This window comes from Mustela putorius, unplaced genomic scaffold (assembly GCF_011764305.1).
Source record: "Mustela putorius furo isolate JIRA1106 unplaced genomic scaffold, ASM1176430v1.1 tig00000827_pilon_pilon_pilon, whole genome shotgun sequence".
Taxonomy (NCBI): domain Eukaryota; kingdom Metazoa; phylum Chordata; class Mammalia; order Carnivora; family Mustelidae; genus Mustela; species Mustela putorius.
Window position 1 is genome coordinate 4,480,788 of NW_025421489.1, and position 22,817 is coordinate 4,503,604.

The 22,817-nt window shown below is 39.1% G+C and overlaps 2 protein-coding genes across 6 annotated transcripts; both read right to left on the reverse strand.

Annotated features, from left to right (window-relative positions):
- Positions 1-1,661: 1,661 nt before the first annotated feature.
- On the reverse strand, positions 1,662-12,088 carry BMI1 (BMI1 proto-oncogene, polycomb ring finger). Of its 4 annotated transcripts, none has more exons than XM_045084982.1 (10): positions 11,513-12,088; positions 6,602-6,732; positions 6,162-6,258; positions 5,501-5,556; positions 5,356-5,406; positions 5,079-5,187; positions 4,955-5,000; positions 4,455-4,553; positions 4,018-4,098; positions 1,662-3,928 (listed from the first exon to the last, which is right to left on the reverse strand). In XM_045084982.1, the coding sequence occupies exons 2-10, from the start codon at positions 6,711-6,713 to the stop codon at positions 3,599-3,601; spliced, it is 981 nt and encodes a 326-aa protein (XP_044940917.1). In that variant the 5' UTR covers positions 6,714-6,732; positions 11,513-12,088; the 3' UTR covers positions 1,662-3,598. The 4 variants fall into 4 exon arrangements, with proteins under 4 accessions (XP_044940917.1, XP_004757656.1, XP_044940919.1 ...); XM_004757599.3 differs by lacking the exon at positions 11,513-12,088 and adding an exon at positions 11,006-11,173; XM_045084984.1 differs by lacking the exon at positions 11,513-12,088 and adding an exon at positions 7,467-7,595.
- Positions 12,089-13,002: 914 nt separating this feature from the next.
- Positions 13,003-16,952, reverse strand: COMMD3 (COMM domain containing 3). 2 transcript variants are annotated; one of them, XM_004757601.3, is made up of 8 exons: positions 16,754-16,952; positions 15,315-15,426; positions 15,142-15,205; positions 15,018-15,052; positions 14,602-14,662; positions 14,453-14,509; positions 14,298-14,357; positions 13,003-13,371 (listed from the first exon to the last, which is right to left on the reverse strand). In XM_004757601.3, the coding sequence occupies exons 1-8, from the start codon at positions 16,890-16,892 to the stop codon at positions 13,312-13,314; spliced, it is 588 nt and encodes a 195-aa protein (XP_004757658.1). In that variant the 5' UTR covers positions 16,893-16,952; the 3' UTR covers positions 13,003-13,311. The 2 variants fall into 2 exon arrangements, with proteins under 2 accessions (XP_004757658.1, XP_044940920.1); XM_045084985.1 differs by lacking the exon at positions 13,003-13,371 and adding an exon at positions 13,378-14,175.
- Between the last annotated feature and the right edge of the window lie 5,865 nt (positions 16,953-22,817).

Genomic DNA, 22,817 nt, shown 5'->3' on the forward strand with positions numbered 1-22,817 from the left:
GTTTTATTTGGGATGAGTCAGGATTTTTTTAGAGCGATCTTAGAAATAACCACCTGTTGTGCTATTCATTTTATACTTGAAGAAACATTCTCAAGTGAAATGATGCTATCTAACCCAAAAGCCTTATGCAGGAGCTGCCTTCTGTGCTCTTTGCATATCAGAGGTCTTTAAAATATATACTATTGTTACATAGGATCTTCTTAAATGTAATTTCCTCAAGACCTTAGCTTTGGATAAAATGCAAGGAAGACCGCGCGAGGGAAACAACCACGTATTTCAGAATATGATGTAGCCTCCATTTCATACAAGCACTAGACTAAATCAGAATTCCCAACTATCATTCCATAGGCAATGAGGGAAAATAAAAAAGATGTATTTACTAAATATTTAAAATATAAAAGAAATGGAAAAAAAAATAACCAAAACCCAGTTCCATCACCCCAAGATTCTAAGACTAGGTCCCAAGTGGATTTTTTGTAAAATTAAGATCCCATCCCCTCAAAAGATGACCATAAGCTATTTTTTTTAAAAACCGAACATCTTCATTTCTTCTTGGCCGGTGTAAAGTAGCATTTCACATGGGTTCCTATTGAGATTTCACAATAAAACTTGATCTTGATAGGCCTATACCATGTGTCTGCTGAAACACAAATATCGGGGAAAGAATAAGAGGGAAAGATGTAGGAAAGCCCTTCAAGCTTACTCTGCAAGTTGCATTGTACCTCCAGAAATCCTAACATCTGCATGGATGAAAATGGAAACGAAGCAGTATGGTTGGTAGGTTAAGTCAACTGAAGGGCAGCTTCTTTTTTTCCCACTCAGTGCAATTAGCGGCCGGCAATTTTAAAAGCAAAAAAGTACTTGTAAAGAGGTATGCATGTGTAAAGCAAGATAGATCGCTATTTACACAACAGTAACCAGCCCCTTTTTTGCATTTAAGCTAAAATCTGTGAAATCAATTTAGGCATTTTCTGTGGAATATTTTGGTAGCACTAACTTTGTGATACAGAATCCTAGAATACTTTTCAGAAGCAAAAGCCAAATTTAAAGCCTACTTTTCACGTACCCTGCTTTTACTGCTAAGAGTTACAAAAATTAACAGCTTTGATATGGGTTATTACAAGATTGAAACTTTTTAAAGTGGTAGTTTAGCAAAAGTTTTAGATCTTAATTGTCAAAACTGTGAAAGTTGGTTATGGGAGAATGCAAAACATTATAATCTTTCTTCTGTTTTATTAAAAGACAAAGACATTTTAGATGAAATATCCTTTAACGCTTAAGAAATTTTCAAATGGAGTAGGGGAAAAAAGTCCTTTCGAACAAAATAAATTTATGTTTTCAAGTATGGTAAAAGTGTTAAGTGAGTCATAAATGTAACATCTGATTTTTAATAAGCAATTTCAAAAATAAGTCCATCATTAAAAGGTTGAGATACTAAGTCTTTTAGTTCCATGTTGATCTCACAGCTTGGTTTTGTGTAAGTCAAGTGACAGGTCCACTAGCATTTGAAGTTTTTAGGCTTTGAAAAATATTTTTTCATTCTTTATATACATGATCATCCAAAGTAAAACTATCATTTGAAACTTCCACTAGCTTTTCTTTCTTAGATAACATCATGAAAAACTTTAGAAGCCTACAAAAATGAGTTAAATTCACCAAAATTGGCAAACATGGGTAACTTTTACTTCAAAGATTGTAGAGTAAATAAACAGATACATCTTTCAATTGGGCTATCAAGCAATTATACAACAAAGCATGGACTTCTTAGCAACATCACTATTTAAGACAGCAATGGATTCTCTTTAGTTTTACCTGTTGTAATCCACAGTAGGGTTTCCAAAACTTCTGCACATTGTGCTTTTCGTATCAAATTTTTATTAAAGTCTTAGCTATTTTCTAAATGAATATCCTTTTTATTGGTTTTTCCCAATTACAAATGAAATTTAATTTTACATCTATAATTAGAAACAACACTTACAATGGTACTGTACAAATTTAGGTCAAAATAAAAATATATGTATTTTGTGGTTTCATAAAACTTCATTTACTGTATCTTTAAAGAAAGCAGAAATAACAGCAATATATGTAAAAGTAATGATTTAATGACTATAAGCAAGACAAAGCAATAGAATTGTGCTTCTTTTGCAGACTGGGGACAATGAAATGTTTAGCTACAATTTTCCCATACAAACATGAAACGATATTCATATAGAATAAACACCCTCACAAATAACTGATGGGTGATGAACATACACCAAGTTCGACCAAAGCAAAACACAAACTGAAAATGGCTGTGGTTATTCATATTTTAAATTGAACATGTTCACTCTATTTAAAAATTAATACCTTGGAGAAGCTAAAAATAAATTGCTTCTATTTCAAGATATTAAGAGAGAGGGCATATGTCATTGTTTATAACTGTTAAAGCAACTCCTTAAATTTGAAGTAACTGCTAAACCATATGTTAAAATAATTTTAGATAAAATGCCTTCTTCCAGAAATTTGCTGGTTTACTTAAAAATCTGTTTTAGAATTACAGTGATCAATATGCATTTTAAAAACACATTCATTCCATCAAAGGCAATAGGAAATGAAGACACTGTTCCCAAAGTCTTTAGTTAAAAATTTTTCTTTACTGCAACAATTTTAAAAGTAAACATGTATTACTAGAGAAAATCAGTATTATGATTTGCCAATTGCTTCCAATGGAATAGAATTTAGAATTAGAAATCCACATTAAAAATGTTCTATGCTGATAAGGCTTAAACATAGGGTATCTGCAAAGGTCGAACCAGTTGGGAGAATTTAACAACCATTTCTGAATGCATGAAACACAATATTTTCTTTATAGTATTTATAAATATATCATACAATACTGTTTCCTGTTATGTCATATACCAATATGGCATTGTACAACAAGCATAATGCCATCTGATTCTTACAAAAGCGAATCATTTAAACAAGTCAGTAAAATAAACGGTAGTACCCGCTTTTAGGCATACAGATTGTAAAACTGAAGTTTACTTTCCTTTGATCGGTTTTGTGTAACAACAGAGAAGTAAAAATCAAACAGGAATCAAAATGGCTAAATATGCAAGAAGTCGTTATTCACAGTGACATGGCTACATAGAATGCATTATTCTATGCATATTCTTTCCGTTTGTTGAATTTCAAGATAAAAAGCACTTGTTTTCTACAGGTTCACAAAACAGCATAATAACAAGAACAATCAAGGAGAATGTAATGTAGGCGTTAGTTGAGATTAACAAACTATGGCCCAATGTTTATATCCACTGCAGAATTTTTCAAATCTGAACAATGGTTACAAAAACCATTTCACATCTTGCCTAACACACAGAAAAACATCTTGCCTGCCTTCTCAGAAACCAATTCTCTTCAGAGGAACAATCTTTTCCATTAACGTCCATATGAGTATCACATCTAGTCCATCTTTTATAGCCAAATTTAAAGTCACTACAAAAGAAAGCAAATTGGACGACAGTCACATGTATTAGCATCTCTAAAGCTGTAATGGCATGAAGATATCTATATAAATCGGGGATTTAAAATTTTTTTTTTCCTTAAGAAGTCTTGGGTATCAACCAGATGAAGTTGCTGACGACCCATTTACTGACGATTTTCGAGGTCTATTGGCAAAGGAAGATTGGTGGTTACCGCTGGGGCTGCTGCTGGTTCCATTCATAGTGCTGGAGATGTGAGGGAACTGAGGATGAGGAGACTGAACGGGAGTGCTGGGGCTAGGCAGACAGGAAGAGGTGGAGGGGGCACCTCCTGTGGGGCTGTTGGCCTTGTCACTCCCAGAGTCACTTTCCAGTTCTCCAGCATTTGTCAGTCCATCTCTCTGGTGACTCATCTTCATTCTTTTACAAGTAGGTCGAACTCTGTATTTCAAAGGAAGTGGACCATTCTACAATGTGAAAAGGGGGGGAAAAAGATCAGTCCTCTTTAAATACAGTTTTACCACAATAATCTCAGAGTATTAGTTATGCTACCTACCCTTCTCCAGGTATAAATGTAAGCAATATCCATTAGTGTATAGTAATCCTTTAAAGGTTCTTCTTCATACATGACATCAATCTATTGGAAAATAGTATTTCAATTATTAAGTACCATGAAGAACACAGATAGAGACTTTTTCTGTCATCTAAATGCAATCCAAAAATGCTTTAACAAACATTCTCTTCAAACAGCTGGACAAGGAAAGAATCCCTCTCGACATTCAAATGAGGAAAAATATTTCCTGAAATTACTACGGAATTTGTTTTTATAGCATAAAACAAAATTTATACCAAACACTGTAATAGATAATTCCAATTAAGTTCTAAATCTAAAATAAAAAATCTGTTTGGGGGTTCAGAATCCAAAAAGGAAAAAGTCATTGAATTAAAAAAAAAAAATCCACATTAAATGCACAAAAACTATAAAGAAGATACCTGGAAAGTGTTAGGTATGTCCATTTTACTTCTGAGAAACTTTCTAAGGTGCATCACAGTCATTGCTGCTGGGCAACGTAAATATCTTTTATCATTCACCTAAGAAGACATTTAGAAAGTTATTTTTAAAAATTTCTAACTTTCGGGTAAGAAAAAAAATCTCAGTTAAGTTGCCTCAATATGATACAAAGTATGAATACCAAAGCTGAGACTGATTAAATTCTCAACTTGGAGTTTACTACTTAAATATAAAGTAAGGAGATTTCTCATATAATAAGAAAACTTTAAATACATCAAAACATTAATTACTTAAAGTATTTTATAAGCATAACAATCATATATAGAGCAAATTCTATCTAATTATTATCATCAAATACAATCATTTTTCTGTTTGACAGCATGATCTAGCCTAAGAATATCCTAAAGGGCAACATACACCTTCATAAAATCTAGAATCCAAACAATGTTTCCTCTGTATGTTTTTGCAACATGGGACATACCTCCTCCTTAGCTTTCTCCTTGTCTTTGTTTACTTTCCGATCCAATCTAAGAAACACAATTTTATTAGTGGAACAATGCATCTATGAACAGATTAGCATAAAACACATTTCCAACACAATTTACCTGTTCTGGTCAAAGAATTCAATGGATAAGCTTATTATCTCATCATCAGTTATAATTCTCTTATCTTCATCTGCAACTTCTCCTCTATCTTCATTAGAGCCATTGGCAGCTATAAAGACATTTTGAAATTCCATTTTAAAATTAAACATTTGGTTAAAATATTACATATGTAGGAAAATGGAAATGGTACTTTTAAAAAGTTAAATTCAATTTTTATTTATTATATAATAAATTCTCCCGCCAAATAAAATGTCTTTTCCCTCTCTAAAGAGTTTACCATCTGCTGAAGGATGGGCTGCATAAAAATCCCTTCTTCTCTTCATTTCATCTAAAGAGGGGGGGAAAAAAGACTTCAACATTTGTCACAGCAGGTAAATCTGATGAATACTTTGTAAAAATTCATTTGTAAGCATGCTACTCACTTTTGAAAAGCCCTGGAACTAATTTGTATACAATATCTTGGAGAGTTTTATCTGACCTGAAAAAGAATTAGAAATTATTAATTATAATTTCAAAATTTTTAAATGCTCATAAATTATTATAGATTCTTTTTCTTTATAGTATAGTATTTTATGTGATTGTGAGAGTCTTCATCAGTAAGATAACAATTATGAGAATAAAAATTCTTCACGTAGTAGTAACCTTTTAAATCAGTGGAAAAATACTTTTACATTCATTAAGAAATTCTTCACATTTCACTGAATCAAGAGAAGCGTGTCTTTCAAATTACTAAATTAGCTAATATGAAAGAGAACAGAAGAGAAGAAAATGGAAGCACTTTAAACACACTCATCCCTGCCTGTCATAAACTCAATAAAGCAATGCAGAAATGGAGAACTAATTCAGGTTTAAAAAAATGTTTTTAAAAAACACTTAAAATCCCCCTTGATAATACCAAACTTTGCTTAAAATTAGTCCTCATTAAAATGGCAAGAAATGAAGAGCAACCTTCATGAACAAAACACACACATTAGGTGGAGATTCAATGGTAAATTTTGTGTGACAAAATAAAACAGGGTAACTTTCACTAAATTATGCAATTCCAATAACAATTAGAGACAATAATTTTAAAACTTTTCTTACCTTATATTCAGTAGTGGTCTGGTTTTGTGAACTTGGACATCACAGATAGGACAATATTTGCTGGTCTCCAAGTAACGCACAATACACGTTTTACAGACTAGAAGTAGAAAAACAAAAATCTTGTAAGTTTAGAAATTAGATGTTAAGCATTGAAATTAGTATCAAAAATGGAGAACTAGGGGTAGCAAAATGCTAAATGTCAAAAGATATTTCCAATGACCTAAACTAACTCAATTAACATCCTGAGAATATTTACACATTGCATAGTACACGTTTAAAATGTTCATTAACAGAAATTCACCAAACCCAAGAGTAGAAAATGACTCCATCACTTTGTAACAACATTCTCAAGGACTGTGGGAATTGTTAACAGTTTTCAAACATCAAAACGAAATAAATATACATGACACACAAAAAAGGGTCTAGAACTTTGCACTTACAGGAATGTAGACATTCTATTATGGTCGTGGCATCAATGAAGTACCCTCCACAGAGCACACACATGAGGTGGGGATTTAGCTCCGTGATCTTGATTCTGGTTGTTCGATGCATTTCTGCTTGATAAAATGCCCTGCAAGACACAGAAATATTGGCCATAATCCACAGAAAGAGAAACGAGATTATCTCCCAATTTCTAGTAACCGAAGGCTCTGAAATGCTGAGAAGTTCATAAAACTCGTACAGCTGGACTGTCCCAGCGTTTTCTACAGAAGGAATTAACTAATGAGACCTCAATCAATTATATTGAAATGACGAAAAAGGATTCAAGTAAAGTAACTTGTGGTCCCTCAGTTCACTCCAGGACGGAGAAGAAAAGGTCTGGGGTGGGGGCTGGGAGCTGAGAGTATTCGGGTCTCTTTCTTCCATTTGTCCTCTAGCCTAGCAGCCCCAAGGCTGCTGCAGACGCCACACATTTCCCGCAGATATTTACCAACCGCCAGGGCTTGTCCCAGGTCTCCCAATTTATTGTAAAACTTCCGTATGGATCTTCAATCGAAAATCCGGGAGATTGACTTGGCTTCCCAGGGGTTCTTGTTGTTTTAGGCGGTTCCAAAAACCAGAACCTGGCACGTTTTCACGCGATACAAAGGGAAAACAAATTCTGCCCTATCTGCATCCCTGGCATTTCCGGAGCTGGGTGCTGGGGCCGCAGAGGCACCTCCAGCCGGCCTCGGGCTGGGGCCTGAGCGCGCGGACGCCCGGGGGCCGGGATGCGAGGGGCGGATCCGGCGGCGCCCCGGGCTCCGTCTCGCTCCGGATTCGGAACTCGCCCCTGTCGGGGTTTCCATAGCAACTTACACTTACACTTGGCATCCGGCCACCGCTGCAACTCCGCGCGAAGCCGGGCCGAGCCCGGAGCTTCGGCGGGCGTGCGGGTCGGCGGGGCGGAGGCGGCGGCGGGCGCGGGGGAGGGGCCGGCGCGGCGTGGGGGCGGGGCCGGCGCGGGGGTGGGGTGGGGTGCGGGCTGCGCGGCTCGGGGGTGGGGCAGCCCCACGAGGCCCGCGGCGCTGGGGAGCAGGATACCAGTCGCCGCAACCGGGCGGGCAGCCTGGGGGGCCCCCTGAGTGTGCGAGTGGTAAAGGAAAATGCAAACCGCACTCCCGGCCATTCCGGACACTCTTGGGGGCCTCTTTCCAAGTCGACTCGGTGCGAAGAGCTTCTTTCAGATCTTGACTCGGTCTCCCCTGTTAGCAATCACTAGGTCAAAAATTTCACGAAGGGACCTTTTGAGAATTGCCAACTGTGCACTTAGCCCGAAACCGTCAGAGCTCAGATTGCAGAGATGTTTATTGAACTGAACCTCTTTAAACTTTTCTTCTCTAATATGAAGTTCTCCTTCAGATTAGATGAGCCATACAAAGTTTTGCTAAGGCTAAAAAGTGAAATCTGTTTTACAAGAAGACAAGGAGGGGGCAAAGCCGTGTTTTATTTGAACTATGCTGGAGGCAAGACAAACTACTTTAATCGGTACGGGAGTGACAATAAGTAAAGAACCATGTGACCAGTCCATTCCCAACGCTAAATCAACACCTTGTCAACCCAGAGCAATGATAGGAGAGAAAAACAAATGTCATTTTCTCAACCTAGCCTCCATACAAATCCCCACACGATGGAATAATATCCCCAATAGATAGCATATATTATAGGAAAGTCACGGTGGGAGGCTGTCAGCAACAATACACCAGCGGACAATCAGAGAAGTCAATTATTTCGTGTAGTACTCTGGAAAAATATATTTCTCACCCTCCACTTCATTCATTTCAGAACCTAAAATAGGACAAAGCTTCTAGACCTGTCTGAAGTACATTCTTAAAACCGCTTTCAACAGAAATCTAAGAACCTGAGAAACTTAGGAGATGCAACTGAGGTCTTAATTCTTAGGGAATTTTAATGCAGAAGGAAATACCAATCAACATACCTCAATAGCTGAAATTAATGGCTTTAGAGTACTAAAAAAACGGTAAAAACAAAACAAAGTCTCTTTTATGAGAGTGACCATAGTGGCGACTGGCAACTTCAACCAGAAAACTTCACCTGTGTTTCCTCAGTTATCTTTTGATTACTTTTTTTTACAAGACTATTGTCCACATATTGTTAAAATAAATCTAAGTGGGTTGCAGAGAAGTTGTGGATGGAGCACTGTCCCTAAACAGTAGCAATATTTACATCCATTGTGGTTGACTAAAGACAAACCTTATTCTTAAAGAAAACTCTCCTTGTGAAACCACAGGTCCTTTCCTAGAAAGATAGCAAGGTGATACTTACATCTCCTTGTGAAAGCATCTCCCACTAATGCTACTGAACATGAAGTTTAAAAAGGGACTTTAATAAAAATAGTTGCCTTTATTTCTCCACTGTACAGAAAACACCAAATACAAATACTAATACACAGGTCAAACCTCAGTGGAGGATAATCTACTGGTTGGCTTTTAACATTTAAGGCACAGGTACCTGACCAAAACCTTTCAAATTCATCTTGTCTTAATTCACACAACTCTTCTCTCTCAGTTCTGAGGAATCTGGCCACAGTACTATTACCATCTATAAAGCTAGTAAATATCACTTTGTTACTTACATAAAAATCAGTTCTTTATCTTTCTATACCACTTGAAAGTCCTGGCAATCTAAGGATGACTTCCAAGACATCTGACATGCTTGGTAGATTTAAGAAACAATCTACTGCACCTTAGAAATGAAAGTCTTCCACGTTCCAACACAGAAACTGCCAGGCAGGCAAGTAAAAATGCACCAAACATACCACAGTAAAAATACTCAATAGTTAAAATTTGCCACTGTAACATACTCGGTTGGGACCGTCAGTTTAGTTGAGAGGCCTAACACCAGTAGTGTCAAAATGAAGCAAAACAGAAGCAAGTTCTTATGTTAACAATCAGCTTGACTATTGCAATCTAAGAAATGCAAATGAACTCCATAACCCCGGTTGGGGTTCACAGCCCAGTAGAAGTATGGGTAAAGTTTGGACTAACTTGACTCCAAGAGAATTTTGCTTAGTTGGGTACTTAAACCACAGCTCAGAACTTGGTGGTAGAGTATTAATTAATTTATCAAGTACAATTAAATGCTTTTTTTTTTACAAAAGCATATGTGTGTATACATATGCCTATGTAGTGACTTTTATATGGCTTTAAAGATACTGTTACTAAGCATATAATTTGCACAGGTAGGTTATTTCAAACACCTTTGCACTCTGGGGCAAATGTACAGGAATGAACTCAAATATTAAAAAGTTTGTAAATTTGCTCATAAAATCAATCTCTAAGGGATTCTGATCAGTCTACTTAAAATAAAATTCAAATATTAACACAGTCACATAAGTTAGTATATATACTGTCAACAGTTCGCATCCTTAACTTTCAAGTCTTTATTAAAGCTTAAGTTTTCAGAACTTGAGGGTTGCGCTTCCTATAAAACATACTTTGAACTACTCATAACATTCTAGGTACCACCAACCTACACTTGGATTTGGATAAACATGCCCAGAATTTTGCCTACTTTAAGAGAAGGGGTTAAATACATGCTTCTCTTTCAAATGTTGGACCGTGACCACTAAGCCCACTAAATCCTTTTATTGCAATTGAGAATGATCAAAGTCTCTCTACTTGTTTACTTCCAATCATTAACTGTAAATTTCTGGGAAAAAGATCATGCTATATCGCTGTCAAACCCAAAAGACTGTGTAAACATATGTAGTCAACTTTTTGGTCCTCCTTTTCCAAAGCATCTTTTTACCAACACGACCTTTAGCAAAACCTATAAAACGTAGTGGACTTAAGTCAAGGTTCTAAGTGCATCCCATAGTAGAGGTTGAGAGAAAAACTGCAGTCACCAAGGAGAAAAAAAAACAGAAAAAAAGAAGGGGGGGGGTGGAGAAGGAAACCTCTTGCAAGACTAACGTCCAGTCACCATCATCACTCCAAAAAAAGCTCCAAATTTGAAATGCCCACTTCCCAGTGCGCTCGTCCCAAGTAATGTTTAGAGAACTTATCTAAGACTCCCAACAAATAACACCTTGAAAACTTTACCATTTTAAACACAAATGCAGGAGACCTTGGAAACAACTGGGAACCGCCATCTTACAAGCCATCCAATTTCACACAAGTGTCCCTCCAACTTAAGTTAATAACATTTTTGTTTGAGCTCTTTCCAGTTTAACATCCACCTTGGCAGGATCGCTGCCCCCCACGTAACCCGTCCCTATAAAATGAGGGCATTCTCTGGATGTTTAAACCCCTCAAAAGCCCTTTCTTTGGGAGAAGAGGGAAGCCACTTGACCCGAGCAGCTCCGGATTTCAGGAACCCGTCCCCGTTTCATCAAAATCTACCTCTCAACAAAGGGCGCCGTGGCGGGGAGAGCCGCAGAGACTGGAAATAGAAGTGTTCTTCTCGGGGGCCATGTGCGTCGCGAGGGTGTAGAGGGGCGCTCGGGGGAGAAAGGAACTAAAACGTGGGGCCGCGCGCGGCGCGTCCGGGGCTGGAGCGGGCGGCGGCTGGAGCGGCGCCGAGCCCGGCTGGCGGCGGCGGCGGCGGCGGCGGCGGCGGCGGCGGCGCGGCGCGGGCTGCGGGTCGGTCCCGGCGCCGCGGGAGTCGGCGGGCGGCGGCGGGCGCGCGCTCGCGGGCGCGGGCGACGCGCGGGGCCGGGCGGCGCGCGGGACCGGCGGAGGGCGGCGGGCGGCGGCGCGGGGCTCGGCGCCCACGCTGTCAGCGCCCTCCCGGCCGGCGCGGGAGAGGCGCGGGGGGGCCGCTCCCCATCCACCCGCGGCCGGCCCGAGCCCCGCGCGGCCCCCGCCGCCCCCCGGTCCCGTCCCGGAGGCGCCTCGCCTCCTACGTACCCGGAAAAAGCAGCCGGCGAGAGGCGATCGAAGCGGGCGGAAAAGACAATGAAAGTTAAAAGTCGTTCAGCAGAAAATGAATGTGAGCCAAGCGGCCATCTTGAAGCGAGCTGCAGACGCCGCTGTCAATGGGCAACGAGCGCAGCCGAGAGGAGCTGCGGCCGCCGCGCTCGGCTCATGCTGCCTCCCGAGCCCGGCCTCCTCCTCCTCCTCCGCCTCGGCCTCCTCCTCCTCCGCGGCCTCCTCCTCCTCCTCCTCCTCGGCCTCCAACGCCTCCTCCTCCTGGGCCTCCTCCTCCTCCTCCTCCTCCTCCTCGGCCGCCGCCGCCTCCTCCCGCTCCGCACTCGGGGGAGGGAGCGCGCGGAGGGGGCGCGATCAGTATTATTCTGCGGGGCTGGGAGGTGTTTCTAATCCGGATCGGGGCTCCCTCGCCAACATCCCCATTGTCTCGCCCCGATCTCTGCCTTTAATACTACGATTATTATTTCATAGTTGCTGTGGGGGGAGGAGGACGAGTGGGGGGCGCCGTGTGTGTGCGTGCGGAGAGGCGGGGGGAGGGGAGAAAGGATGAGGAGGGGGGAGGGGAGGGTGGAAAAAAAAATGCACCGCTGAAGGCAGAGTGGAAACTGACACCGGCTCCAAAATGGCTCAGAGTCCGCCCGCCCCCTCCCCCCGCTGCCCCCCCACCGGGTCACGTGCTCCCCTCATTCCTTAAGGGCGGCCTGGGAATTAGTGTCGGTGTAGTCGGGCCCGCGGCCGCCCCCTCCCCTTCGAGCAGCGCGACCCGGCCCCCTCCTCCTCCCTCTGCGCGGCGGCGCTGGCGCGGCTGCGGAGACATTTCTCCACAGCGCCACACGCGCCACCCTGCTCTCGGCGCGGGCATCGCTCCGGCCCCGCACACAGCTCAGCCCACCCCACCCCCCGTTATTTCTTTCTTTCCGCCGCCCGCCTCCGCCCGCGGCGCACACGTCCACTGGCTCTCGCCGAGGAGAGCGCCCGGCCACCGCCCCCGCTCGGCCCCGCCAGCCCAACGGGCTGCGGCCCAGACTCCGGCACCGCGGCGCGGAACCTGCGCCCGAGTTGGGCTCGCGGAAACAACAGCGCCCGCCCCTGTCTTCCCGCGGCCGCGCCGGCCCCCTTCCCCGCCCGCCAGCGGCCGAGGCGGGGCGCGCGCGGGCAGTGGCTCGCTCCGGGAAGGGGCTCCGCGCGGGGGGCTTCCCGAGCCGGGCCTCGGGAGTCCCGCAGTCGAGGGTCTGGCTGCGGGCGAGCCCCCCGGCGCAGGTAACGGGACCGGCCGGCTCACGCCGCGGGACAACCAAGTCCGCTCCCCAAGTCCCGAAGCTGGGGTCTTCAACAAACCCCGGAGATCGGATCCTTTCCCACTGTGTTTAATCCAGAGAAAAGGCGATCGTTAAAAGTTAACGCTAATCGTATGTATGTCTTCAAAGTAATAACACACAAACTCAGATCCAAACAAACTCTCACCACTCTTTTTGTGGGAACAACTTATTTATTCAGAGTGTAATACTGTCAACTTCTTTTTGTAAGACTTGAAAAAGACCAAAATGGGATCAATGTACAGTTTATACGAAAGGTATCTGAAATACTTAGGCAGAATTTTCCTCAACTCTTTTACAAGTATAAAACGTGTCAAAATTGATGAACGACATAAATCCAAAAGGAAAAAAAAAAAATCTACTTAAGAGTAGGACATCCAGCTCGCACAGACGGTGGTTCGGCCGACGACAAGGCGTTCCTGGTCTTCTTCTAGACCCGGGCGAATCGTTAACTTCCCCAAGTTACAACTGAGTTGCTCTTTCCACACTTTTCGAAGCATCTTTAAGTTTCCCCACTAAATCCTAAAAGATGTTTATAATGCCATGTTTTTAGGACAAAACAAGACAGAAGTATCCAAGATTGAGAAAGGTGAAAGAAAAAAGTCGGGGCACTTTCTAAACGAGTTTAACATTCACGAGGATTTTTAACCTTTGACAAACCACTATCGATCAAAAGAAGATTTTCCTCTGAAATATCTCATCTTCAAGTGGGATACTTGCCCTCAGATTTGAAATATAATTTCTAACCGAATCCTCGTAACAGGCAAGATATGTCAAAACTAAATTTCTCAAGATACCTAACAAAATCTATGCTGTATTCACACTTTCTGAAAGTTTAAAGTTTGATTAATGATTACATTAAAACAATTCCACAGGAGATGCCTTTTGAAAAATTCAAAATTCATCAAAATTTCAAGTAATGCTCTTCATTTTTTTAAGCAGTAAGAAATAAATTCGTTATCATTGTCCATTAGCCAATGTAGTTTTGAATTTTTCCAGTCTTATACTGGCAATACAAAGAGTTTTAGAATTTTATGTATTTCCTCCTTTAAAAGTGATTTAAAAATTATTGAAAATCCTGTTTGAAAGTTTAGTTCAATTTCCGAAAACAAAGAAGACATTTTCAAAGACATGTTCTCAATTTTGCTTTGTCTTATTGGAGCAAACTAACCACAAGAAGAAATTTATACTCAATACTACAATTCAGAAATTTATTTTAATCAGAGGGAACAGCAAATATAAAACCAATTCTTTATGAGTAACATCTTAATTTCAAAAGTGAAGCCTACTTTAAATACTGCTTTTGAAGACCTTTCCCATTAAATCCTTAACCAACCTTCATTATCTACTGACAGATGGTTAGATAATTTTTCTTTTGAACTTTCCATAAGCATAATTCTCAATTAAACATCTATAAACAGGCATATTCGCAGGTCCTAATACTGTACCTGTAATTGTTCCATGTTGCAACTAAAACTAATCTCTGGGTGAGATCGGGAATCAGTGTTCTAGGGAAGAAAAAAAAAAGGCTGTTTATGTAAATCAAGGACATTTAAACTTTCATTTCACATTTAAATTTTAGATAAGGCTTATATGTAAATACCTCTACATTTAAGGTCACCAAATATGCAGGTCTGTACATCTTATGAAGTTGATTGGTCTAAAACAACACAATACATAATTTCAGTCTTTAACTCTATTTTTTTTTAAGTTTCCTAAATTCCCCCTAGAGAAGAGTTTATTAAACTTTACCTTTATCTGATATTCCAAACGCCAAGAAACATCAGTTATATGGGGGAGAGATCTGCCTATACTAAAAAATACAATGATAATTTTGTACATAGTATCTACATAAAAACTTCTGTTTTTACCAAGAAGGGTGTCTACCTCCCCCACCACACACATACACAATTTCAATTTACTCTGAATTTACAACATTGTTAAACTTTATTCTCAAGTTCTGAAGAGTAAAGAGCATTTAAAAATTATCTCAATAAACTTTATCTTTAAAAACATTAGCTTAACTTCAATTGTTTCACTTGCCCTTTAGCCCCTTTTCTTTTGGTCAAGATCCCTGTCTTTTTGTCCTGTTTTGTTTCACACCAGCACTCTCCATTCATACCTGCAAGTGAAAAGTGGCTCAGCTTGACACCTTATACAGTACCTACCTTCCCAGTAGGCTTTCTAGGGAATTCTTATTATTCTGGAGGGGGGAAAGAAAAAAAGAAAACACATCTTTGCAAAGAGAAGAAAAATAGTAATTGTTAATTTAAAAAACTTTAAGTAAGTAACCTGATATTCCGTGCAAAACAGTTCTATTCGCTCTCTATCAAATTTACAGTCTTCTAGATAAGTGCTAAAGGAGGGGGGAAAAAAGCCAAAGTTTAGTGTCCATTTTAAAAACTGAAATTGAAATCTTAAAGGTACTATTTGAAAACAAATGGATATTTAAATAAATCCTGTACCTTAGAGTTGATTTGTCAGCTCTTTGCTTTCCTGCCTCCAGTATGTAAGTTGCAGCTGCTGTGTGACAATGTTTTAAAACCACAGGATCGATATGTTTCAAGTCTGGGTGATCTAAAATAAATTAATTGCTAGTGATGCCTGTGATAATAAATTCTTTATAGTCATGTTTCTAAAACAGGTATTTTCATTTGGGCAAAAATCCCCTTTAACAAGAACACAAAAATAATTCAACTATAAGGATTGGCAAATATAAGTGAATGAGATGAACAACAAGGTCAATGGAAAACAATAAAGAACACACATCAATAATTCTGCTGTTACCAGTCTCAATTATCTTCTTTTATTTTACCTTAATTTCTTACTGTTGTTGTTTTTTTTTTTTTAACAGTAGCCCCAAAGAAAAAAAAATAACTACACAGTGATCATTACAATGCTGGGTGAAGTAAATTCAGAGGAAAATAAGATAAATATTTTACATGATGTAAATGTAAGAATGAATAAACCTTCCCTCTAGAGAATGGTTACTTTTAGGATAACTGGCTCCAAGAACAGTAATATATCAGGGGCGGGGCACGAGTTCAGAATATAAAATACAATTTTCAAAATATTTTCAGATTTTGACAGCTATCCTCTTTTTGAGATTAACCCAGGTGGTGGTTACTATTTTCGTTTAAAGAACTTCCACTTTCATACTTTTTGTACAAAGGTTTAGATCATGAAACTACAGAAAAAAACAAAATTTGAATTGTTGGGATATTTATATTTAAGAAAATGATCTAAAAGCGATCTGTCTTAAAATATGCCTTCAATCCATACTGACACGGCACTCCGCAATCACTGACCGGACCACTTCAAAGAGACTCATCTCCTGGTAACTGGTGCGGAACAGAACATTCTGCATCATAGTTTAAGATTCTAGGCGTGGAACCTGTGCAAAACATATTTAACTAGCGTGTTGGAGTGATCACAGGAACTTGAGGTGTTCTCTAAGCTGCAGAATGTCAAGACTCTGTGACCTAGTAATTACTTTGGAAACAGACTCTTTAAAACCTTTGCCAGCCTAGCACTGAACGTTTGAATTGCAGGGAGGTACCCTGATGAAGTCCAAGTGTCAACCAGCCTTTGCCTCAGACCAGGCTGAAAACCTTAGATGTTTAGGCCACAAACAAGACTTGAACACGGGCTTTACAAAGGAACAAAGAGACTGGGAGGAGAAATCAGACCAGAAACGTGTAACAAGCTATGTGCAGGTGCCAACTGGGAACACAACAATGGTCAGGGTCCGCTCCGGGTTCACATCCCCACACTCCGTCCGGAGCGAAGGGCAAAGCCGGGAGACTTCCTCTTCCCGGGGTTTTCCCCCTCTCGCTCGGTCTCGCTCCTCTTCTCCGAGCGCCCCTCCACCCAGGCCGATCTAGCGCAGAGCCGAGCGGCTTACCTAACACGGCCTCGTCCGCCTGGGCGTCCAGCAGGCTCTGGAAAGCCGCCCGGAGGAGAAGCGTGAAGGCGTTGGAGTCGAAGGAGCCAGGATCCGCCAGCATCTGGAAGCCTTTCTGCACATACTCCGAAAGCTCCATTGTGAGCGCGCCGTGACCTTCGACACGCGCACCACGTGACACGCGCCGCGCGCTCAGCTGATGCGGCCGCGCGCGCACGCGGCTCGGGGCGGCGGCGCTGGCTGCGGGCCTCCCAGCCCGCGGCCTCCCCGCCTGCCTCCCGGCTCGCGCCTCGGCAGGCGCGCTCGTCCGCCCACCGGCCGTCGCCCGCCACCCCCGTAGTCCCCCGCGCCGCGGCTTCCGTCCAGCCCTTCCTCCTGCGCCAGCCGCGAGAGCTGCGGCGCCTCGGCAAGAAGGGCGGCCCCCGGCGCTTTGTGGACGCGCTCGGTGCTTTCTCTTCCACGCGCTGCTCACCTAGGTCTGTCACCGGGTCTGCGGGGCTCCGCTGGAGCGTTCCTTGAAAGACCCCCCTCGGAGGGGGGTGGAGGAAAGTGTCGGGATCCCGGCGCGAGGGATCCCGAAAACTATGTCTTCCTTGTTTCCTCAGCGAGAAAGTCTGCGGGAAGTTCCCATTTGAGGCGACTGGTTGTGTTGTGTTGTGTTTTGTTTTGTTTTGGGTTTGGATTTTTGTTTTGTTTTGTTTTGTTTTGTTTTGTTTTACTCAACAGCCTAACCTCCCAGCATTACCCTTTTGTGAGTGAGACCGTAGGCAACTAAGTTTATAATTCTTGTTTATTTTTCTTTTTTTTCATTGTCATTTCTGGGATATGGCAATTGATGCCTTCCTGCATGGACGTGTGTGTGTACGCATGTATGCATCCATGTAGTGCGCGTGTGTTCTTACTGTACCTAAACAACTGAGGGATTAATAAATTATCCACAAACATGTTTGACAGAATTATTAAAACCTTACATGCCGCTGCAAAATAAATATCATCCAGAAGCAAATGTTGTGCTACTGTACTCAGTACATCTCTATGGTTTTGGTTAAAGAATCTTCACATGTTTATATCAGATATTTATCTTAAATACAGTTAGGAACGGCAAGGTCTTGAGTAGAAGCGATTACTATCTCGGATATCCATAACTTTAAAGGGTCCAATATTGTATAAGGTTTTTAACTTCCCCTTTTATTGCTACAAAGTTGGAGAACAAGAGTGATTCTTTAGGGGGAAAAAAACGAGAAGCAAAGTAGATTATGCATTTTTGATCAAAAGAATTTAAAAAGGAAAGTTAAAAAGCAAGTTCTTTTCGGGTAGGGGGGAGAGATAAGGAACAAGAAAGGTGTTTTAGTGTTCAGGTACAATTGGTTGAAACAGACTCATCGTGAAACACTTCTGTGGGAATAATTTAGGTGCTTATGTGGGGGGAAAATTATATCTGATGAACACAGGCAACATTTAAGCTTGCAGCAGTATATAGAGAGCACCTGGTTTCACAACAGGACACAAATGGAATAATTTAGCATCAGTAACAGATTGAGAACTGAATTTTCCTTTGAAGGCTTTGAAATGCATGTGAACTAACTTCACTTCGATGAGCATATAGGAGCAGTGAAGGATTTAAGAGTCTCCCTAGAATCTTTATGAAACAAACAACTATGAATCATGTTCATCTTTTCTCCAAACTCCTTGTTTCTCATCAGTAGTAAAATGTCAGTTGAAAAATTTTCAGATACCTGATTTACATAGGGGATATTTTACAGGGTAGAGTTATGTAAATGTTAATTTTAACAACACTCAAGATCATTATATTTATTTCACATATATTTTATGACTTTGCATAACACTTAATATTCTAGTATATTTAAGTTGATAATTATAATCCTATTCAATATAGTGTAAAAAAAGGAAAGCATTAATGCTTGAGCATAGATTTAAAAATGTTATCTTAAAAGAGGAAAGTACGTACTATAAGTGGTTGTAACTTTGATGTCATAAAAATTAAGAAATTCACAGGGATTGTTTTTCAAAATAGCTGTCATGTTACTCTCTTATACAGACATAATAACTTTCTCTTACAGGGTATTTATTTGTTCTTTTTTGCCTAAATACATGTTAGGCCCAAGTGATGAATACATTCACAGCTCACACAAATATTTTAATTATATGTTTTTTTGATATTAGAAAAATTGAATTTTTCTACCATAGATACCTTTATTTCAACTTCTTTGAAAGAAGCACAAGATTGTTTGTTTAAATCTAGATAGAATATGTATATTCTTGACAAGTAAGTCATTGAAATACATTGAATATGATCATTAAAAAGCATGGTTGCACAAATGTAGACTCTACAGCAATAAAATTAATGCATTTTATATTGTTAGAAAGCTACCTCTGCATACATTCTGAAAGTGTAAAAAAAAAAAACTTTAAAATATTTCCTTTGATTACTGCAAAAAGCATTGGAGCTTTCACTAGACTAAAAAATTCTGTAGGCTCAAAGCCAACACACTATATTTGGTCCCTTTAAATAACAGAGCCTTTTTAAATAACACTTATCTGCAGCTGAAAATAAATACTCAAATTTATCTTCATTATATAATACTTTTTCCCTTCTAAATGCAAATGTTAAGATAGACAATGCTGATAAATTTGTTTTTCTTTTGGAGAATCTAAAAATTACTAAAATAACTAGGAAGTGTTTAAAACAATGTTTTGGAGTGTTTTAAAATACAGTGTATCCTTTGAGCTGCTAATTTTTCTTTCTTTCTTTTTTTTTTTTTTAAGAAACCAATTTAATATTGGCCTCTGCATTGTGAGTACAATTAAAATGTGCTGGGGCATTTACAAGATCTATGTGGTCAACTTTTCCCAAAGGCCTAGTTGATATATTTGTTAGTTTTTTTAAATCAAGTATTTTTCAGAATTCTTCCTCTTTTTTTTTAAGATTGTGTGAAAACTGTTACTTTTGTGCAAACAAAGTTGAAAAGAAGTATGCCTTTAGAATGAAGAATTTATTGAATATCCATGGGGAGAGGGGAGGGAAGCCAGTATGCCTAAGTGCTCATGAGACATCTAGAAGTGTTAACTGGAATACATACTGTGTGTTCTAGTGAGGTTCTATTTTACCCTTGGCCATGGAATATCTGCTCATTTCCTAGAGAAAAGAAAGTTAAAAACACTTAAAAATTACCTGTACACATGAATCCATCTTCTCTCTGCCCCCTAATACTCATTCTGTGAGGGTTAGTGATCTGATCATAAAGCCTTGAAATACATATTAATGAAAATAGAATTTATTTTAAAGCTATTTTGACCAAAAATGGAGAGTTTACAGGAATATTTAACTGAGTTATACATGACATCTCTGTATAGGTCAAAATTATTTCAGTGAAGTTTGTAAATCTGCATGCCTTCTCTTAACTTCTCAAGTTAAGTTAAATATCTTAACTTGGTAAGGCATAGAACAGGACTTGGAATTTGAATGGTCAAGTTTTTGTACATTCATGATCACAGAGTTCAGTGGTTTCAGATTAAGTCTTATGTCACATATGTTATCAAGAAACCACAATGAGAATTCATAAGGGACAACAAAACTTTTATTTTCAAATTAAGCATTTAATCCAATCCCTACTAATTTATAAATTGTCATTGCTACAATAATTAATACAGAAAAATATAAGCTTTTTTCCTCCCTTATATCATATAACCTATTTTATATATGTGGAAACTGGAACACAGGAATGAAAATCAATCATACAGTGTTCCTGCTTATGGTTTTCCATGAATGTATTGGACTTTTCCCCAAAAATTTTTATTCAAAACATTTAGACTGAATAGTATAATTTCTATTTAAGCAATATTTTCATCAGTGCCATTTTTAAAGTATTTATTTTTCAGATAGTTGTATCAGGGAAATATCAAATATAAAACTTCAAAATGTGATATAAGAATAAGTAAACTTAAATATTTTTAAAGTAAGTTTTAACAGGGTAAATTGTTACACTAGTAAGAAATTAAGTTTCTTAAAAAGATAAATCTCAAAGCATTTTTTGAAGTTAGGAAACTATGATTTTGTTAAACTTAGCAAATGGGAAATTCTACTGTCAAGATATTGTCAAAAAAGGAGAATTTTCTTGAATTTCTGAAGTAAAATTTGGAAATTATCATCAAGATTGCTATGCCATGGTTTTGTTACCCACTTGAGTCAGAATAAGATAACTCTATAACATTAAAGGAATGAACAAAAGAATCAAATGATAATTTTTAATATCAAGTCTTTGTATCTAACCAAAGTATAATTTTGAAAAAATTTTATGCTTACTAGATAAGCTATGTCTTCTCTTTGGGGTTCCTTCAGAAAGTTTGAACCCTTATTCTGAAACAAAGCAACTAATGTCATATGGAAATATCTGAGTTGAACTGACTAAAATTGTGGTGTTCAGCTAGGAAGATATGAGAAATTGATTTTTTAAAAGAAAACAAAAATAAGCAAATGCAGTTTGGCAAGGGATGAAGACAAATTTTAATTTAAAGATAAGTAAATCAGAAAGAAACAAAGAGCAATCATACTCAATATTACATTTAAAGAACAGATTGAATTATGTGTCTTAGAATTCTCTGCATAGACAAATAAAAACTAGCAGTTTACCTTTAACTTCAGTAAATGATTTAAAAGATTACAATTTGCTTATCTTTTGTATAAATTAAGGAAAGCAAATTTGCTCCTTAAGTCACACAATTTGTATGTATTTCACCAGTGAAGTGTTTTGAAAATTAAGAGCTAGCCAATCATCCAATAAATTCTGTCAAATAGACAACTCAGATATAAGCATAGTTTGCTGATCAACAGCAGGCTTGTTTTTTTCTCTACTTAAATTCTAAAGATCACCACTTCAGTTTCCTATTCCATTGATTGGTTTCAGCCAAAATGACCCATGGCTTAGCTATAAGAGAATAAAAGTGAAAGATGGACACATTGAAATAAGATGTACTCTGTGATGACTAACATAACACAACAAAAAAACAAAGACATAAATTCACTTTGATTAATGTATCTAATTATTCCATGAGTGTATAGACTGTTCTTTAAATTGTTAGTATATTTTTAGAGAGAGAGAAAGATTGAATATTTCCAAAAAGAAAGAAGGAAAAGGAAGGAAAGAGAAAGACGAAGGAAGAAAGGGAGGGAGGGAAGAAAGGAAGGAAAGAAGAGAGGGGAGATAATTTTTCTCTTTATAAGGAGAAATATCATGGAAAGCTTATTTACTGTTTACTTTCTCTGACACAGTCCATTACAGTGAGATTGTCTTAGCTACGCTGAAGTCAACTGAGCCTCACAGTAATGCTCAGAAGGGACTGGAAGGTCATCTGTCATGTCTAGAACTTAATCAGTTTCAAGATGTCCTACTTTTAGATTACAACAACAGAGAACAGATTCCCTTTCTTTTTGATTCTGGTTTTGGGATAATTTCTAACAGTATTTTCTCATATCTCAGAAATTGATGTTTGAGCCAGGTCCATGAATTCAGGCAGAAAAAAAAAAAAGGAACAAATGGGCCTACTCTAAGGAATATTACTGTTTAAAGCCAATATTTCCTAAAAGTTGGTATTTTGAGAACATGCTTTTTATCTACTAAATTTTGAAAGTTAAGTAATGTACAAATATTCATATTTATTTTGTGTGAAAAGGCATAATTTTAAAAAGAAAAATGACCATCACTAGACCATCACTTATGAAACAGATCATTTCAGAACCAAAGTTGTGTTTATAAGAATGCACAATCTAAATTAAATACATTACAAACACTAAAAAAAAAAAAAATGCAATGTTCTTTAAATGCATTTAAATTAAAAATTTAAGTCAGAATTAATATTTTAAAAGTGCTTACCTGGCAAAGAAAGGCCTATGCAAAAGTGGGTTTTTTGTTGTTCGCTTTTTTTTTTTTTTTTAACATGGGGCTTGAATTCACAATGCTGAGATCAGGACCTGAGCTGAAGAATTAGATGCTCAACTGACTGAGCCACCCACATGCTCCAACAGTATTCTATATGTATTTTGAAA